The sequence below is a fragment of the Haliotis cracherodii genome, unplaced genomic scaffold (assembly GCF_022045235.1).
Source record: "Haliotis cracherodii isolate W230 unplaced genomic scaffold, xgHalCrac1.p SCAF_8, whole genome shotgun sequence".
Lineage (NCBI taxonomy): Eukaryota > Metazoa > Mollusca > Gastropoda > Lepetellida > Haliotidae > Haliotis > Haliotis cracherodii.
The window spans coordinates 43,896,877-43,913,414 of record NW_027266341.1 but is presented as its reverse complement, the minus strand read 5'-3'; the positions used below and the strand labels follow the sequence as shown (position 1 = coordinate 43,913,414).

General features: G+C 37.6%; 1 protein-coding gene across 4 annotated transcripts in view; it reads right to left on the bottom strand.

The window, feature by feature from the left end:
• The window catches only part of LOC139450511 (protocadherin Fat 1-like), a 247,276-nt gene extending 234,050 nt beyond the window's left edge, over nucleotides 1-13,226 (bottom strand). For all 4 annotated transcript variants that reach the window (XM_071232241.1, XM_071232243.1, XM_071232242.1 and 1 more), the window contains exons 1-2: nucleotides 13,141-13,226; nucleotides 1,027-4,373 (exon numbers count right to left, since the gene is read on the bottom strand). In XM_071232241.1, the coding sequence (XP_071088342.1) occupies nucleotides 1,027-4,363 (3,337 nt within the window). In that variant the 5' untranslated portion in view covers nucleotides 4,364-4,373; nucleotides 13,141-13,226. The remainder of the gene's footprint in view (nucleotides 1-1,026; nucleotides 4,374-13,140) is intronic.
• Between the last annotated feature and the right edge of the window lie 3,312 nt (nucleotides 13,227-16,538).

The window sequence follows — 16,538 nt, the reverse complement described above, 5'->3', positions numbered from 1 at the left end:
AAATACTGAAAGGATTTTGGAATGACAACAAAACACTAACTAAATGGATATATACCTTTGGCCCTTCCTCATTAGTATTATACAATTTTCAGACCACAAACAATCATTTTCTATGATTTTCACCTTTAGATTAGACAGCTGGTGAACGATTTTTCACGAACGTACCCTTCTGCAAGCAGGTTTACTGTGCGAGAATTACAAATTTTGAACTATTTCTAGTGGCAAAACAGCAAGGTGTACTTAGAACATGTTAGAGTGCCACAATATGTTAGCTTCCAGACATATCAAAAAAGTTTGAAAAATATGAGTTAATCATACATATCTATCTCAAAAACATCGTAACTGTCAACAGTATTTTTAACTTCCATATATTCATCAACATTTTCTGGCTGCTGCACATGGCAAACACGCCACCTTCTGCAGGAAATAAATAACTGAATTGTTGCTTATTAAACAAAAGAGTGAACATGGAACAATATTTTAATGAAAATATGATGAACTGTCACCTACTTATTAAATGAAAGTTCAACAATATTTCCTTTGATACGGAACACACTATAAATGGAAATAAACAATGAAATTGACGAAAGCACAGTGTTTATAAAATATCATTTTTAATGTAAATAAGATTTTTTTGGCCAGCAGATGTTATCAACAATTGAAACAGTCATTATTTCATGTCTTTTCACTTTGAAAATACTCAATTACGATCTAAACACACATTGTGGAAGACCTAGAAATCTGAAAATGGCAGATTGTCGTCTCTCACTTGACAAGGAATGAACAGCTGATCGTGGTTAACTTGTCTGCTGAACGATTAATAATCGTGAATAATTCTTCCTGAAGTCACGGATGAACAGAAATACTTAAATATATATATATAAACTGGGAACAAGGTAAGTTTTAGTTTCATTGGTTTCCAGGGAGTAGATGATGGAGGACACCTACAGATAAGTGACTACCAGGCCAAGAAATAAACTCTCTTGACAAAAAGGTATAAATAATGTTACCATATTATATACTTACCATTGTTGTCAATGGAAAACCGACCCAAGCCTGATCCATCACGAATAGAGTACACCATCTGACCCCTTTTCTCAAAAGGTCCAATGTCGTCCATTGCACTGACATGTGCAACAAATGTTCCAATGGGCTTGTTTTCATATACATAGTCCTGAGCCACAAAGGTGTCAAAACGTGGGGCACTGAGATTTTCATCAACATCTACAACTTCTACATTCATAAAACAAGTTGATACAAGAGTTGGCGTGCCACAATCAACTGCCTTTGCTGTTATGTTATATACTTGCTTTGTCTCGTAATCTAATTTCTTGAGCAAACGAATGGTACCACTCAATTCATCTATTTCAAATTTGTTATCCATACCATCAACAAGCTCATATGTTACAAGTCCATTCTCTCCAACATCAGGATCATTTGCTGTAAGGATCATGACAACAGTACCAACTGGTAAATCTTCTCGAACTTTTACACTGTAACTTGAAGGAACAAATTTTGGTTCATTGTCATTAACATCTTGAAGTGTGATTGTAACCTGTGTTGTTGTTGATAGAGTTGTATGCAAACCTGAATCCTTTGCCATGACACTTAATTGATATACTGCTAGCCTCTCTCTATCTAGCTGCCTTCTCACTTTGATCATGCCATTGGATGGTTCAATATAGAAATCCTCAGTGTCAGTCAAAAGAGAGTACTTAATCCGAGCATTAAGGTCTTTGTCATTATCTGTTGCATACACCTGCAACACAGTAGAGTTTACAGCAACATATTCATACACACTTTTTTCATATTCATCATGTTCAAACATGGGCGAGTTGTCATTTTCATCTGAGATTACAATTCTTAGAAGCTGTTGAGCCGTATGTGATGGTTTGCCCATATCTTGAGCATTCACTTGGAGGCTGTATTCACTCTGATGTTCTCTGTCTAGTTTAGACATGACAATCAGGCTCCCAGTAAAGGTATCAACTTGGAATGCACCATCAGAATTCCCTGCGGAGATGACGTAGAGGATTTTACTATTGTACCAAGAATTGCTGTCTCGATCTGTTGCTGTCATGTTTAGGACAGATGTCCCTGGAGGAGTACCTTCAGACACTTCAAAGTACTTGGGCACTGAAGAACTAAACTCTGGGGCATATCTATTGGACAGATCGTGATTGAATTCAATTTTACTACTTCCCTTGTTGTTTTCATTGGATGCTCTTATCATGTTCTGAAGGCGATCTGTTACATTCGTATCCTTACAGTTCACAATTGCCTTTTCTTGCACACCAGCCTTGCTGTTGACCAATGAGAGATTGATGACAGCTGGAACAGAGTAGTGTGCACCATCTGTAGCATCTACAAGAAGCCTTATGGTGTCACTACCTATGTCTGCTAGATTACAATTACCCAGAGAGATACCTCCAGTGGATGGTTCTATATTGAAGCAGTTATTTTCATTACCATCAACAATTCTGTAATTAATGATATCCCCCTCATCAAAATCTATAGCTGGAAGAATTACAATTTCTGTACTTCCCTTAGCTTCACGTGACAGGTAGCCACTACAGTCAACTTTCTCAAACCCTGGTTCATTATCATTTACATTTTCTAGTTTTATTGCAACAACAGCCTCAGTTTCTTGTCTGTGTGGAGTACCCCAGTCCGATGCCCTTACAACTACATGGTACATCTTTTGCATGACTTCATAATCAAGAGGTCTAGTAGTTGTGATGGTACCAGTGAAATGATCGATTTCAAAAGGAACCAAGAGAAAATTCACAATAGAATAACTGACTCTTCCATTCCCATTGGCATCTGCATCAGTTGCAGATACTTGCAAAATAGTTGTCCCATTAGCTGCATTTTCTTTCACACTGCCAGAAAGCTTAGTTTCATCAAAAACTGGAGCATTGTCATTAAAATCTGTAATATCAATATTGACAAAAGTTTTGCCTATCTTTCTTGCTCCAGAGTTTGCTTTATCTTCGGCTTGGATCTGTAGTCTGACCATCAGGAGCTTTTCAGCATCTAGAAATGATCTGGTTGTGATGAGTCCCGATTCCATGTCAATTTTAAATAGTTTTTCTTCATTTCCACTAACAATGCTGTACTCAACTTCGCCATTCCGTCCTAGATCTTGATCCCCAGCCTTCACTGTTGCAACTGGTGTATTTACAGGTACAACTTCAGACACTGACACGTTGAATTCCTTCTGATCAAACTCTGGTCCATTGTCATTTGTGTCTTGTATAGCAACATGTACCAGAACTGTTGTTGTCAGTATAGGTGAACCCTTGTCAGTAGCAATCACTGTAAGATTATATCCATATGGTGTTTGTTCCCTGTCAAGGTTTGCAGCAACTCGAATGTTATATATGCCTTCGTCTTCTCTTGACTCCACTATAGCAAAACTATTTCCAACATTTCCAGATGTAATTGCAACACGGTTAATGTTTCCATTTTTTCCAATATCATCATCAGTGATAGTTAGAATCGCATAAACTGTGCCAATATTTCCATGTTCAGCAACTGTTGGGAGTCTATGAACAATGATAGAAGGAGAATGGTAGTTAACTGGCTCCACAGATATTGTTACCAGTGCTGTGCTACTTCTTTGTGACCTTTTTGTTTTAAGCCCCCGGTCATTAGCAAGGACTCTTAGCTCATGAACTTTCTCAACACTGTAGTTCAAAGGTCTGGTAAGGGATACCACACCTGTTGCTGGGTGAATTGCAAAAACTTTAGTAGATTTCATAAATGAATAGTAGATTTCTCCATTAACTCCTATATCGGCATCTGATGCAGTGACCCTTACAATACCCTTGTGAATGGTTGTGTTCTCAGGTGTGGAAACACTATATTCTTCAGGATAAAATAGAGGGCTCAGATCATTCTCATCTAAAACAGTCACTCGAACATAAGTGAATGCAGCAAGTACTTGCCCTCCAGTTGGATACTTCCCCTCTGCTTTCACTCGCAGGTCAAACTTATCCTTATGTTCACGATTTAATTCGCCAGATGCATCAGTTCTCGTTCTTATCCGTAAGAAACAGAAATCTAAAATACATACAGGTTCTGCCCTGAATATTTTAGTCTTGTCACCTCTGTCTATTTCATATTCTACATCTACAGATGTGTTCATTCGAGAAATTCCCATCCGCACTGGGGATAGGATATATGTTTTCCCATGGGCATTTTCTGATATAGTTCCATTGTAAGTTTTTTGTGAAAAGTGGAAGTTTTCCTGTGTTAAAGTTGAGTGGAAATATGAGTGTGAGGACAAAACCACAGTTTGCCATTGCAGCTGCAGCACAAGCAGTTCGAGGAAGGTCAAGGACCCCCGTAGCCTCATCATGTCACTTGTCCTGCAAACATAAAAAAAAAAAACACTAAAAATTTATGCATTTAATGTTAGTTTAACACCACACTCAACAATATAAGAGCAACACAGCATGACAGCAGCCTGTAAATGATAAATTTAGATCAGACAAACCAGTGATTGATATCATGAGCAACATCCCCATCTGTCAGGATACAATGACAAACATCAAGATGGACATCTATTTAACCACTATCCCATTGGCCAGTTCAAATTACAAAGGGATTGCTTCAACATAACAAATCTGTACTGAAGTATTCAATCTGTTAATACACTATCTGGTTATAACAAGAGTCATCAGAAGATGACAAATCCCCCCAAACCCCAAATATTCGAAAAAAACAAAAACATCTGACTTTTACTTTAAGTCCAACTTGATGAGAGATTTACTAAATAATCTGTCTCTCCGTATGCAAGGGTAGTTATTGAGCTATCAAAACAATACCATGGAACTGGGATGCGGAACTCTGTATTTCTATGTCAGGTACACACCACTGTGAACAGTGAAAATCAAACTTGTCATGGAAACAGAAACAACATAAATTCTAAAAATCCCTAGATATCAAAAGGCACCAGTTGATAACCTGGTCTTTGTGTGTACAAAGTGTCATGAAAGAATAGCTATTAGTTTTAGAGATGTGGTCCAGACGAACATTAACTATGAACAGAATCAAAGTCATACTTGTTGCCATGGAAACAAGAAAAAAATTCATTTTTCAAAAATTCCTAAATAGCAAAAGGCACCACTTCAGCCCTTGATTAACACAGGTACCTTTGGATGAAAACTGTTCAATATTTTTTAGTTCTGCTCCGACAACGACACCTATCCCCTGTTTCAGCTAAGTAACTTGTTTCAAGAAAAATCAAATTTTGAAAAACTACTAAAAAAACAAAAGGCACAGCTTCAGGCCTTGGTTAATACATGTACCAGGTTTGGACGAAAAGTCTTTCACAGTTTTCATGTTCTGCTCCAGAAACGCAGCCACCCCCACCCTCCAAAGACTAAGTCCAAATTGTTTTCATGGAAATCAAGAAAAATATAAGGCCAAAAATCTGCAAATAGCAAAAGGCACCACTTCAGGATCTGTTGATATATGCCAATTTTTGTTGAAATATATTGAACGGTTTTCAAGTTATGCTGCGGAAACGAAATGATTATGGACAGAAGAGGCGTCATCCCCCACCATTTTTTGCCAGGGGTAAAAATACCAAATGATATAACTCAAAGAATTTTTGATGTAATTTTAGAAGAAATTGTATCTGAAACTACTATCATATGTTTAAATATTGCACAATTTATTTGCAACTTTTACAATATGATGTAAAAACAGAAAATACACTGAATTAAACAGAAATTAAAAAAAAAGAAAAATGTTGTGCAAAAATTACAATTCAATATGGCAAAGTCGGATTTCTTACATTGGTCCAATGTTGTTACAAAGTTGGGTAACAGTGCTGAAATTTTACAAGGGACGCTACTCAAAATTTACAGCTTTTCCATAGGGGGGTGCACTCTTCAAGCAGACGATGCAACACAAGCACAAGATAGGAGCATTAATTTCCTCAAATATAATGGTAAGTGTTTAATTATTGTGTTTTAATAATGTTCAACTATAATTCCAAACGGTAAAGGACCAATAACAACCATTGTTCATTCAGAAATACCAACATGAGTATATATTTTTTAAAGATTGAAAACACGCAAAGAGTCTTGTGCAATTTGAAATGGAGTTTATTGCCATTGGATACCTTCAGTTCAGTGAAAAGAAATAATGCAGTTCACAATTTTCAAAATCCCAAATCATCCAAAGGCTCCAGACAAGAGTTTGCAAGTTTCATCTAGAATTAATCAACTGTTTTGAAATTCTGCTCTGGAAATGAGCTCTAACCTCAATTTTTAGTTAAGTCCAACTTGTCGTCATGAAAACATAAAAAAAAAATAAACATGAATCATCAGAAGATGAAATATTCCCCCCTGTCCCCATTTTTTAAATATAACTAAAAGCCCTATCATGCCTATTGGCCAACCAAGCATCAACACAAAATTTGTCTTCATGGAGACGGAGAAAATATTCCTAAAAAAATTCAAAACAAAGGCATCTCTTCAGGGCCTGATCAAGCTCTGCTCTGAAAATGACATCCATCCCATCGAGTTTCACCACCACCAAGTTTCGTTGAGAGATATTGAGCATATTTTGAGCTGAGCTCTGGAAACAAAATCCAGCCCTTTAAGAGCCTTAGTCCAAATTGATTCTGTGCATACCGAGAAAAAATAAATACCAAAATCCTTTAATAACAAAAAACACCACCTCAGGATGTGTATCTGCAAATTTTTAGATATTAAACATGTTAAACTGTTTTCAAGTTTTACTACGGAAAAGAAATCCACCTCAACTCCAGGTGTCTTTGCTAATGTTGAGCCGAAGGTAAAAGAAACAAATGTTGGACCAACATTGACAGTCAACACTAGTGACAACATTGGTCCAACACCTGACATAAAATAGAAACGAATATAATATGGAACCAACCTGTTGATGTGGTCAAATGTTATTTTATTCAAACGTTTAAGGTGGAAAATCTATATTCAGCCAAACTACAATGAACATTCTTCAAAGAAAAAGTCCTACTTCTACAATAAATTAAAATTGTTTGTTATCCCAGCTAAACATCTGTGGAAGTAAGGATACAATAGTACCAGTAAATAAATATTGGTATGTCAGCATTATAATGAACAGTGTCTCAAAATGGCATCTAGGATTCCGATAATATATATTTGTCAATGCAAATAACTACTTCCACATTAGATTTGCTACTTTTACCACTTCTGTTGTGATAAATATATATTAACATAAATACACATCTTTTACAAATCGAAATTTGAGATAAAAAACAACTTTCATGTATGGAAAAACTATACTGGTGGGTTATAGCCACCAAGGGAGGCTGAAATGATGAGCGATATTTCGCAAAGAAAATGAATGTTGGTGGAGGAGAATTGGCAGTATCAAATAGAAGAGAGATAATGCCACTCCGTTTCTTGATGAAGAAAAGACATTTCTAACCCAACATAGAGGAGAAACCATACCTTGGACATAAGTGGGAATAGGACGACATTTATTCCAAGGAATAACACCTGTACTGTTCAACATATAACATTATGTTTATTGTTTAACACCACACTCAGCAATATTACAGCTATATGATGGCTGTCTGTAAAATAATCAAGTCTGGACCAGACAATCCAGTGATTGACATCATGAGCATCAATCCAGGCAATTGAGATCAACCAAGTCAGCGAGCCTGACCCCTCGATCCCATGAGACGTCTCATTATTATTATTATTATTATTATTATTATTGTATCAGCAGATAATAGCCAAATAATCCTGTGTGTAGACTTTGCCTAGTTGACCTGATTAGACACCCTGAACATTTGTGTTTTGACTGTTGAACATCTGGTACATAGCAGAGTATCAGCATGGTCATTTGTTGGACAGTAAGAGACCTTATCAGGATCTTCTCCAAATTGTCAAATTAGATGTCTGATCCAATGTGGCTTTTGCTCTCATGACCTCCTAACAGCAGGGCTTCTGCACTCAACTTCTAGTCATCTCTTAAGAAAACTGTAAAACCACTGCAGTGAAAGAGGCTTGTCATCTTTCGGTTACTTTCCTTAGCAGACAGCAGGGTTGGTACCTAAAGCTGTAATTTCTGCACGAGAATAACCATACAACCAAAAGCAGACATCATCTCCACGATATATGAATAAAAGAGACTTCGTTCCTCCTTTGGGATAACGCAGTGACAGAGAACTATTAGAAACAGTTCAATTGTATGTCTGTAAGGGTCTTTAAATGTAAAGTTATCAAGTTCAAATAAGGGGGTTTTAGGTGAGTGGATAGATATTCTATTCAGTCTCTTGCTGTTTTGAAATGTGTCAAATGTTGGCTGTCTGTTATCAATATAAAGAAATCTTGTTTACCCAAAAGATGCAGTCTTCAATGTTCCAACTAATTTGGTTGCTACAGTGATCTATTATTGTATGATCAGTATTTTCATATCAGTCGCCAACATGGTCGCCTGGTCTTCACTCGAGTTTTGCGACTAAAACAGTTTTGGTCATAAAATTGATGTGGTTGAAGCAACAATGCGAACAATCTATATACTGATATCGGTAAACAAACTTGTCCAGTAAAACGATAACCATGCATTGATCGAAGGAAGCGCCTATAGGTTATTGATCACTGCGCTAGTAATGTTAAGTTTCACAAAACTGTAGGAAGTTTATGTTCGTGCATGCAATGTACAGATCTCCTGGAAAGGTTAACAAAACATGGCAGCTGATCAGCCAAAACAGGGAGATTTTTTTTCAAAATATGCCCAGCTAAACACAACAACAAAGCGCCACAGAGGTTCAGATAATGAATCAGATTGCCCACCTCAAAAGCGGATAGTAAGTGCGACCATGACCTGCAGCAGAAACAATGGTTTGGCCAAGAAAACTAACAAAGATTTATCTGCTGGTTCTGAATGTGCTACGTCATCTTACTTAATATGGTTCCACTGTTGATACTACTGATCTGAGTTTTAAGTGAACTTCTGGATTGCAATTACGTTTGGTTTGTAATCTTTATTCCGACTGATCAATGGCCTTTATCATGACCAATACAAATATCATTGTCCTGTTTTCAATTAGTGTTTTTAGCATCATGCCTTCATTATTGTTCATGACGCGTTGACATATGTTGCATTAATGTCTTACGCTACAATTGTGTCTCGTGCTTTCAACAAAAGGTAAGTGAAAGGTATGGGTTTTTTTCCATATGCTTCAAAATGGGGAAAGGGTCAGACATTCCAAGCCTGTGACAGTTGACCTTGTGTCTGGGGCAGCATTGCTCCCAGACCTGGCGGGTAGCCAGGTGTGCGGAAGCTATGTCCGATTATATAAAAGTACTGCTTGAACTTTGAATTTTTACTGCAGTAACCTACACTGAGGGACTAACAGAAGCTGTCTTAATTTTTTTTAAATGCATCATTTTTATGTTTTTTGTTTGTTTGTTGTTTAACGCCGCACTCAGCATCATTCCAGCTATATGACAGTGGTCTGTAAATAATCGACCCTGGACCAGACAATCCAGTGATTGACATCATGAGCATCGATGCGTGCAATTGGGATCAATGACATGTATCAACCGCCAGGGAGCCTGACCACCCGATCCCATTAGTCGCCTTTTAACGACAAGCATGGGTTGCTGAAGACCTATTCTACCCAGGGATCTTCACGGGTTTTTATGTAGTCTTGCATACTTCACATGTTTTTATGTTTACAGGCATCTCATTTACTACATGTCCCACAATATTCATGACAAGGCCAACAATTGTCAAGGTCTATGGGTGGTAAGGCCCACCTTAATAAAATCCTAGGTTTAATCACTACAAGGTGTCTCACTCTGAAAAGACATTTGATTTAAACCATGGACTTGTAGTTCACTGCTGATTAATTAAAATATTCCAGAAAGTCATTGGAAACTTAATTAGTTACCACTCCAGTGTTAACGTAGACACAAACGGAACTTAGCTTCATAACTACTTTATCTGAAATACAGAGTAGTACCACAAGGTGATTGGAGTTAATCAATAGAATTGATTTTGTTCCAGCAAACATTTGTGTTGTGTTTGGTGTAGTAGGACTTCATTTCATTTACCAATTGTTAAGTTGGCTCCCTACATATTTTCTTGGCTCCTTAAAAAAACATTAGGAGATAAGTGGCTCCCTTGAAAAAAATTTATATTGAGGTCTGAAATGTCATAATATGTTGCAGTTGTACAATGAATAAGGCCATGTAAACTGCATAACAAAACTTGAAACTGTTTTTTTAGATTGGGATACCGTGATGTCTGGCATTTTCAAACGTGGTAATAAAAATGTATTTATAAAATATGTCGCGGCAGCGCCTAAAAGACAATTTGTTTCAGGTTTGGCATAGCGATTTATCTAAGGTCCCAAAATGGCTTGTTATGCACTGCTCAAAACGTAACAAAATCAACATCCGGTTGATAAACAACATGGATTTCCATGTGCAGATTTCAGTAGACTGCAGGATTTGCAAAGGATGTGTACCATTAACTGGGCCTTGACAGATATTTTCCAAATCTATTTATCATGTTTATGTTCTTATTCAAGGTGCTCACTTGATTTGATGCACCTCGTGGGGTAAGACCCATTTTATTACAATATAGATCTTGATCATCGATCGTCTTGACTGCCCACCGCCATTTCGTTTGAAACTAATGCATGTGACATGACAGGTGGAATCTGAATGGTCAATAGGAGGGTCATAACTCACTCTAGCCACTGGTGGCGCTACGACTGAGCCCAGAAATTCTAGCCAAGTTTTGCAAGGGTGGAAACTGTAAATAAATTAAGTACCACATTGTTGACTTGTTTTCAGCTTAGTTCTTACTTTTTTTTATATTCCTCGTGAATTAAGAAAATGTAAAGTCTGAAACTTAAACCAAATAAAAAATGAATATCACTTTTTGTTAATTTGTCCAGCTTATAGCCATCTCAGGCAAAATTACACAGAATCGTAATTTTAAATCTTCCCAAATATTCTGAAGTTTAATATATTACTGTCATCACAAGAGCCAATTATCAGTATGAATACAGCAAAGTACTTGGTTTATGCCAATATATGTTTTAAGAACACAATTACTCCAACCTCGATAATATGCAATTATGTTGAAACTACTTAAAAACCAAAACAAAGACATATGGTTTTTTTAACAAAAGCGCCAGTGGCCTACAAGTACTAAATATAATGTGTGAAACGCATTGGGTCCAGATGTCACTCATTCAACAGAGACTTTTCTACCAAGTCGATCGTGAAGAGACAAATTGGGCACAGAAAACAGTCTTGCTGCACTTTTGAGCCCTTCCATGCTACTGACAGCCTTATAAGCTTTGTCATGCTTTCTGGTGGATATTGCTGGTAATTGGCCTTCCCTTATCTGATGGAGCCCTAAAATCACAATAAAAACTTGCATGACATTAACACAAATCATGAAAATATGCACAGAATGTATGAAAGGAAGAAATGCCTCCACTGTCTTTCCATCCATTTTATTTTATAGCAAGAGTATCATGTGATTTTTTTATAGTGGATATCAAAGCCAAGCAGACGATCGATTATTTAGGATTTTGGCAGCAATAAAACTTGTTTAATACATTTTTTCTCTCGAAGTGTTCAGTTACGTCTTGGTGATCTCTGTTTCAAATTGATATATTTCTAAATTTTTGTCAACAACTTAAGTTTTGTAGCTTCATTCTGAGCATATTGTCACTGGAGTGGTAGCGAGACAGTGCTTATTGAAAAACAAGCCGCCGGTGACGTCACATCTCGTAAAATATGAGAAGAAAAAGCAATTCAAAATGCCCGAACAGTAGGGCTGGGACGGGTTACTCGGGTGGGTACTGAGCAGGCCCCGGGTACCCACATGACTACCCGAACAATGGTTAGTCACAGGATATATTGTTTAATGACAAAACTTATCTTAAACTCAATGGTCACATTACAAGTCACTAATGTTCCTATTTCTTTCTGATTATGCATGCATTCCTTCTGACTTTTATATGTTTGTAAAAAAAAAGATAAAACTTCATGCAGTCAACTTCAGTGTATGCATGACCAGTTCGTTTTACACATTTATATGGATACATTTTGCCAGGACTACGGTCAAACTTTACCCAATCGGACAGTTTGTAGCTATCTCTTGAGACCTACAGCGGGTACACGGGTAGGGTCGGGTAATAGCGGGGTGGGTACCCGGGCAGGAAAATATATTGAGCGAAAACATGTGATGGTATGATATGTTAGAACATGTAGGTTATGAGAAGGTTTTATGCTTAGCATAACCTGCTGACAAAGATCACTGACCAAAAACGGTACTTTTTCTTCAACACGTAATCAATGGCCAGGTCTGGGTAGCTAATTTAATAGGCCCACCAGGTTAACAGCATACCCATCCCCCCAAAGAATGCAAGGTAATCAATTATTTTGTAGACAATTTCTGCATCCCCCCATTGAATGCTAGCCGAGTGCAAAGATCACACCTATCTTAGTATAAAGTATAAGATCAAGGTACAGACAATGCGTTGTTTGGGATATATATTTTCACGTATATCCCCAACCTGATAAACTGGTCTAAGCTTCTCCCTGGCCTGTTGACAACCAACACTGCTGTACATCAAATTCACCTTATTACATCTTCCATGGACACGATTATTGACGGAAACATGTGAGCATCCCATATTCTCGGCATTGTAAGAAGGCTGTAGTGCAAAATCTTTCAGGAACGTACCGTACCGTCTACATTCGTCTCCTGGACATTCGACAGGCAACTTCACCTGTGGCAGGTAGCACGGTGAACCTACTCGATAGTCTACATAATGAAGCCTACTTGTTAACTGATTGACGTACTGATCGGAATACATCGGGTTTACAACAACCAACGATCGAATAACATGCTATATATACCTGGATTATGATGATGTTCTTGGTTTTTCAGGACCGAATGGCGAATAAGTACATTTACTGCGAGTCAGTTTGTCTTGTTTAATCGGTCAAACTGACGTTGTTTTCACACAGGCTGCCAAGGCAGCATGTGAATGTAAGATTCTACGTAACCATGTGTGTTTAGAGGAACGCATATGAGCTTAAAAATCAAATACAAACGATTATAGCAATATCTTACCTCTACAATTTCATATCCATCGGAACTATCACAATTTCTGCAGTGTAACACATCGATTTCCGCACTTGATGTTCCGCCATTGAGACTGTATAGAAGTCGCCAACATTGTGTGGCCTCGTTTCTGATTGGATAGACATGACCTGAGGATTCATACGCTACAGGGCCTATTTTCAGAATACGCCGGACTTGTTCAACAGCACCCAAGTTGAGAGAAACAAAAGTAGGGTTTAGCGCAGAAGATGGACAAACCGAACTGTTATTTGACAAATCCGGTCAAGAGAGTCATTCATGATATAATATCTTCTTAAAAGTTCTATATGACTACATCCACATGGCCACGCCTACAAAAAAACGGTGGCGTGTTTGTGTGCGGTGGGGTTACAATTAATCGTATGGGTATGAACTTTTATCACATCACACTTTATTTACCTTACTGGTTGCTTTGTGTGAACTGGATGAACACCAGCTAATATGTCGCAGTCCTTGTTAAAGTTAATGATATATTTGTCCATTCATATAATTTTCACTGCTATTTTGCCTTTTACGCTCAATGGAATCTGTTTCGGTGGATAATCGATACTGGATATATTCTCTGGCTTTTCCGTTGTATAGTGTATTAATTTTTGTATCAAGTATTCATATATCTGGGGCTTAGCTACGCGATAAATCGCAAAAAAGAATGAAGAACGAAGTGTGGTTAAGAAATATATCGACGCGTGGGAGTTGTGTTTCGTACATTCTACCATGAATTTGAAAATTACTCGATTCTGATTGGTCAGTCAGAAGTTGTGAAATCACAATAAACCCCCTCTGTCTGGTTGAAACAACCGATTTGACGGCCGCATCACCGCGGGAGCTAATACATTCATATAATAGTACTTTATTCAGGCAGTGTCGGTAAACTATATCTGCAATCATAGGTTACAAAATTCAAAGTTGTGTTTACTACAATATCCCAAAGATGTGTGGCAAGACATTTCGTGCAGAAAAATTGAATGTGAAACCAACGCGCAGCATGAGGTTTCAAATGTTAAATTTAGCATGGTTCAATCTACAGGTAACCTTGCTCGATCTACATTGAAAACAAAGTATGTTTATCCCCTAAATAAAACACTGCAAGGAGAATAAACCGTGAGGGGCGCAGCCCTGAGTGGTTAATACTCGCTGCAATGTTTTCGTGTACGATAAAAAAAACGACCACGAGTCGTTCATTTCTTATGAGATATCAACATTATGTACAGCCGCTTTAAGGATGATGATAGAATCTATAGAAGCTTTAAAATATATACACGTATTTAAATAATGATGACTCCCTCAATAGAACGTACCCGACCGCCGCAATGTTGGACAAGTCCACTTTATGCACAGGTGGGTATATCCCGCATATTCTCACAATCCTTGGCCAACCTCAAGAAAATTGCAACAGAATTAATTCATACTTTATGTTATTTGGTAGCATGTCAGCTTTCTGGAAAAAAAAGTCTACCAAAATCAACTCATGGGAATGACCTTTCTCAAGGTCACAAGATATAGGCCTATATGATTCGTATTTTCGTATTCTTGGATATTTGTAGGAAGGAAGAGATTCAAATTCATTATAGTTTTCTTTCTAATATAACTAAATTAAAGAACAATCTGGGTATACAACTTTTATTTACTGTATAAAAATTATCACAGGGACAATTGACTTCATTATAATAGTTAAGGTCAAATAGAGGACATATATGAAGAGTGGCCGAGAAGTTAAATGTTGCCATAGATTTTCAAATATTGGAATGAAGTCATACATCATACATATTATTTTCAAATGTAAGATTATCACACTTCATATATCATTTTAAGAACGTAATGTAATAATTGTGGAAGAAATCACCTAATTGTGTGTGTGTGTGTGTGGGGGGGGGGGGGGGGGGGGGTGGGGGGGTTGGCGGGGACAGTCATACATAGCCATTAATAATTGTAGCCAGTGACAGTCTGATGTAACAATGAGCAAGCCTCCAAGCCTCCGACTGAAATATTTGCTATTTTATGTTATTTGGATGCACGTTTTGACGTTTATATAATTCCAAAGACAATGGATGATTTTGATAAGTCAAGTGTCCTTAATACAAGTTTTACAATTTCGTACAAGTAATACTTTTTTGTCCGTAGAAACGGGTCGTGGCAGAATGTTCCTTTGATTGAGACTCTGTCCGAATTGTGACTCTCGTACAAGGGGAAATGAATATCATATGTTCCAGTGTACTTGTTTTAGATTTGAAAGAACATTTTTACCAAACTACTGTCGTATAAATCCCAACTTTTATAAACCCCGATGCTTATTCACAACTACTGATAGCTGAACACTCATTCGTCTAAGCAAGTATATTGGTTGCATATTTCAGAAGTTAATTTTGTTGTTGTTGTATAATGCCGCACTCAGCAATATTGCAGCTATATGACGGCGGCCAGTAAATAATCGAGTCTGGACCAGACAATCAAGTGATTGACATCATGAGCAGTCGCCTTTTACGGCAAGTATATATGATACTGTGATGTTGTTGTGCTAGATGTAAATAATATAACGTAGCTGTAGTTTCGAAAGATAATCCAGTAATAAAACACTTACAGAACAATAATCATCTCTAATGTCAATTATATCATGTATGCAATTTCTCATATCACTTTAATACATTGTAATTTGTATGTGTATCATGTTTGGGAGAGGCATTCAGATAAGCAAAATTTGATTGTTTGCCAATCCCTCCACTTTATGGAAATAAATATGTTAATATCATAAAGAACTGGAACTTGGTAACGCATGGGTAGTTGGCCGACTATAGTCTATTTTGGTGAAAGGGGCCCCGGCGAGACTCATGTCAGCCGGTTATCTATTACTGTCGCTGATACGCTGAGTGAACACAGGCTATACTGACTATAGATTCATTTATTTTAGTGAGCGAATCTATTCAATTTGAGTATAAGTACAAGATAATTATAGACTATTGCATAGCATAGCAATATGGCAAACGCTCAAGTGAGTGAGTGAGTACGGTTTTACGCCGCTTTTGACATTATTCCAGTTATATCACGGTGTGTCAGCTTAATGTGGAAGGAAAGCCCGAAGTGATGCAGGTCTTAGACGTTTACCTCTTCGGTGAAACCCACGAGCCCGGGTATGGTGCTGACAAACCTAGAAACTTAATCTGGGCGAACCGGGATTCGAACCCACAATCATAGGTTTCTGGGGTGCCCAAGGGACGCAACTCTGCACAGCGAATCGCGGCGCCTTAGACGATTGGGCCACCCGTGCCCCCGAGAGCAATCTGATTAAAATCAGATCTTAGTTCTCGCTACCGCTAAACAAAGATCTGAGGACATCCCATTACGGGTCACGTCAGAACGACCTTTCTCGAATT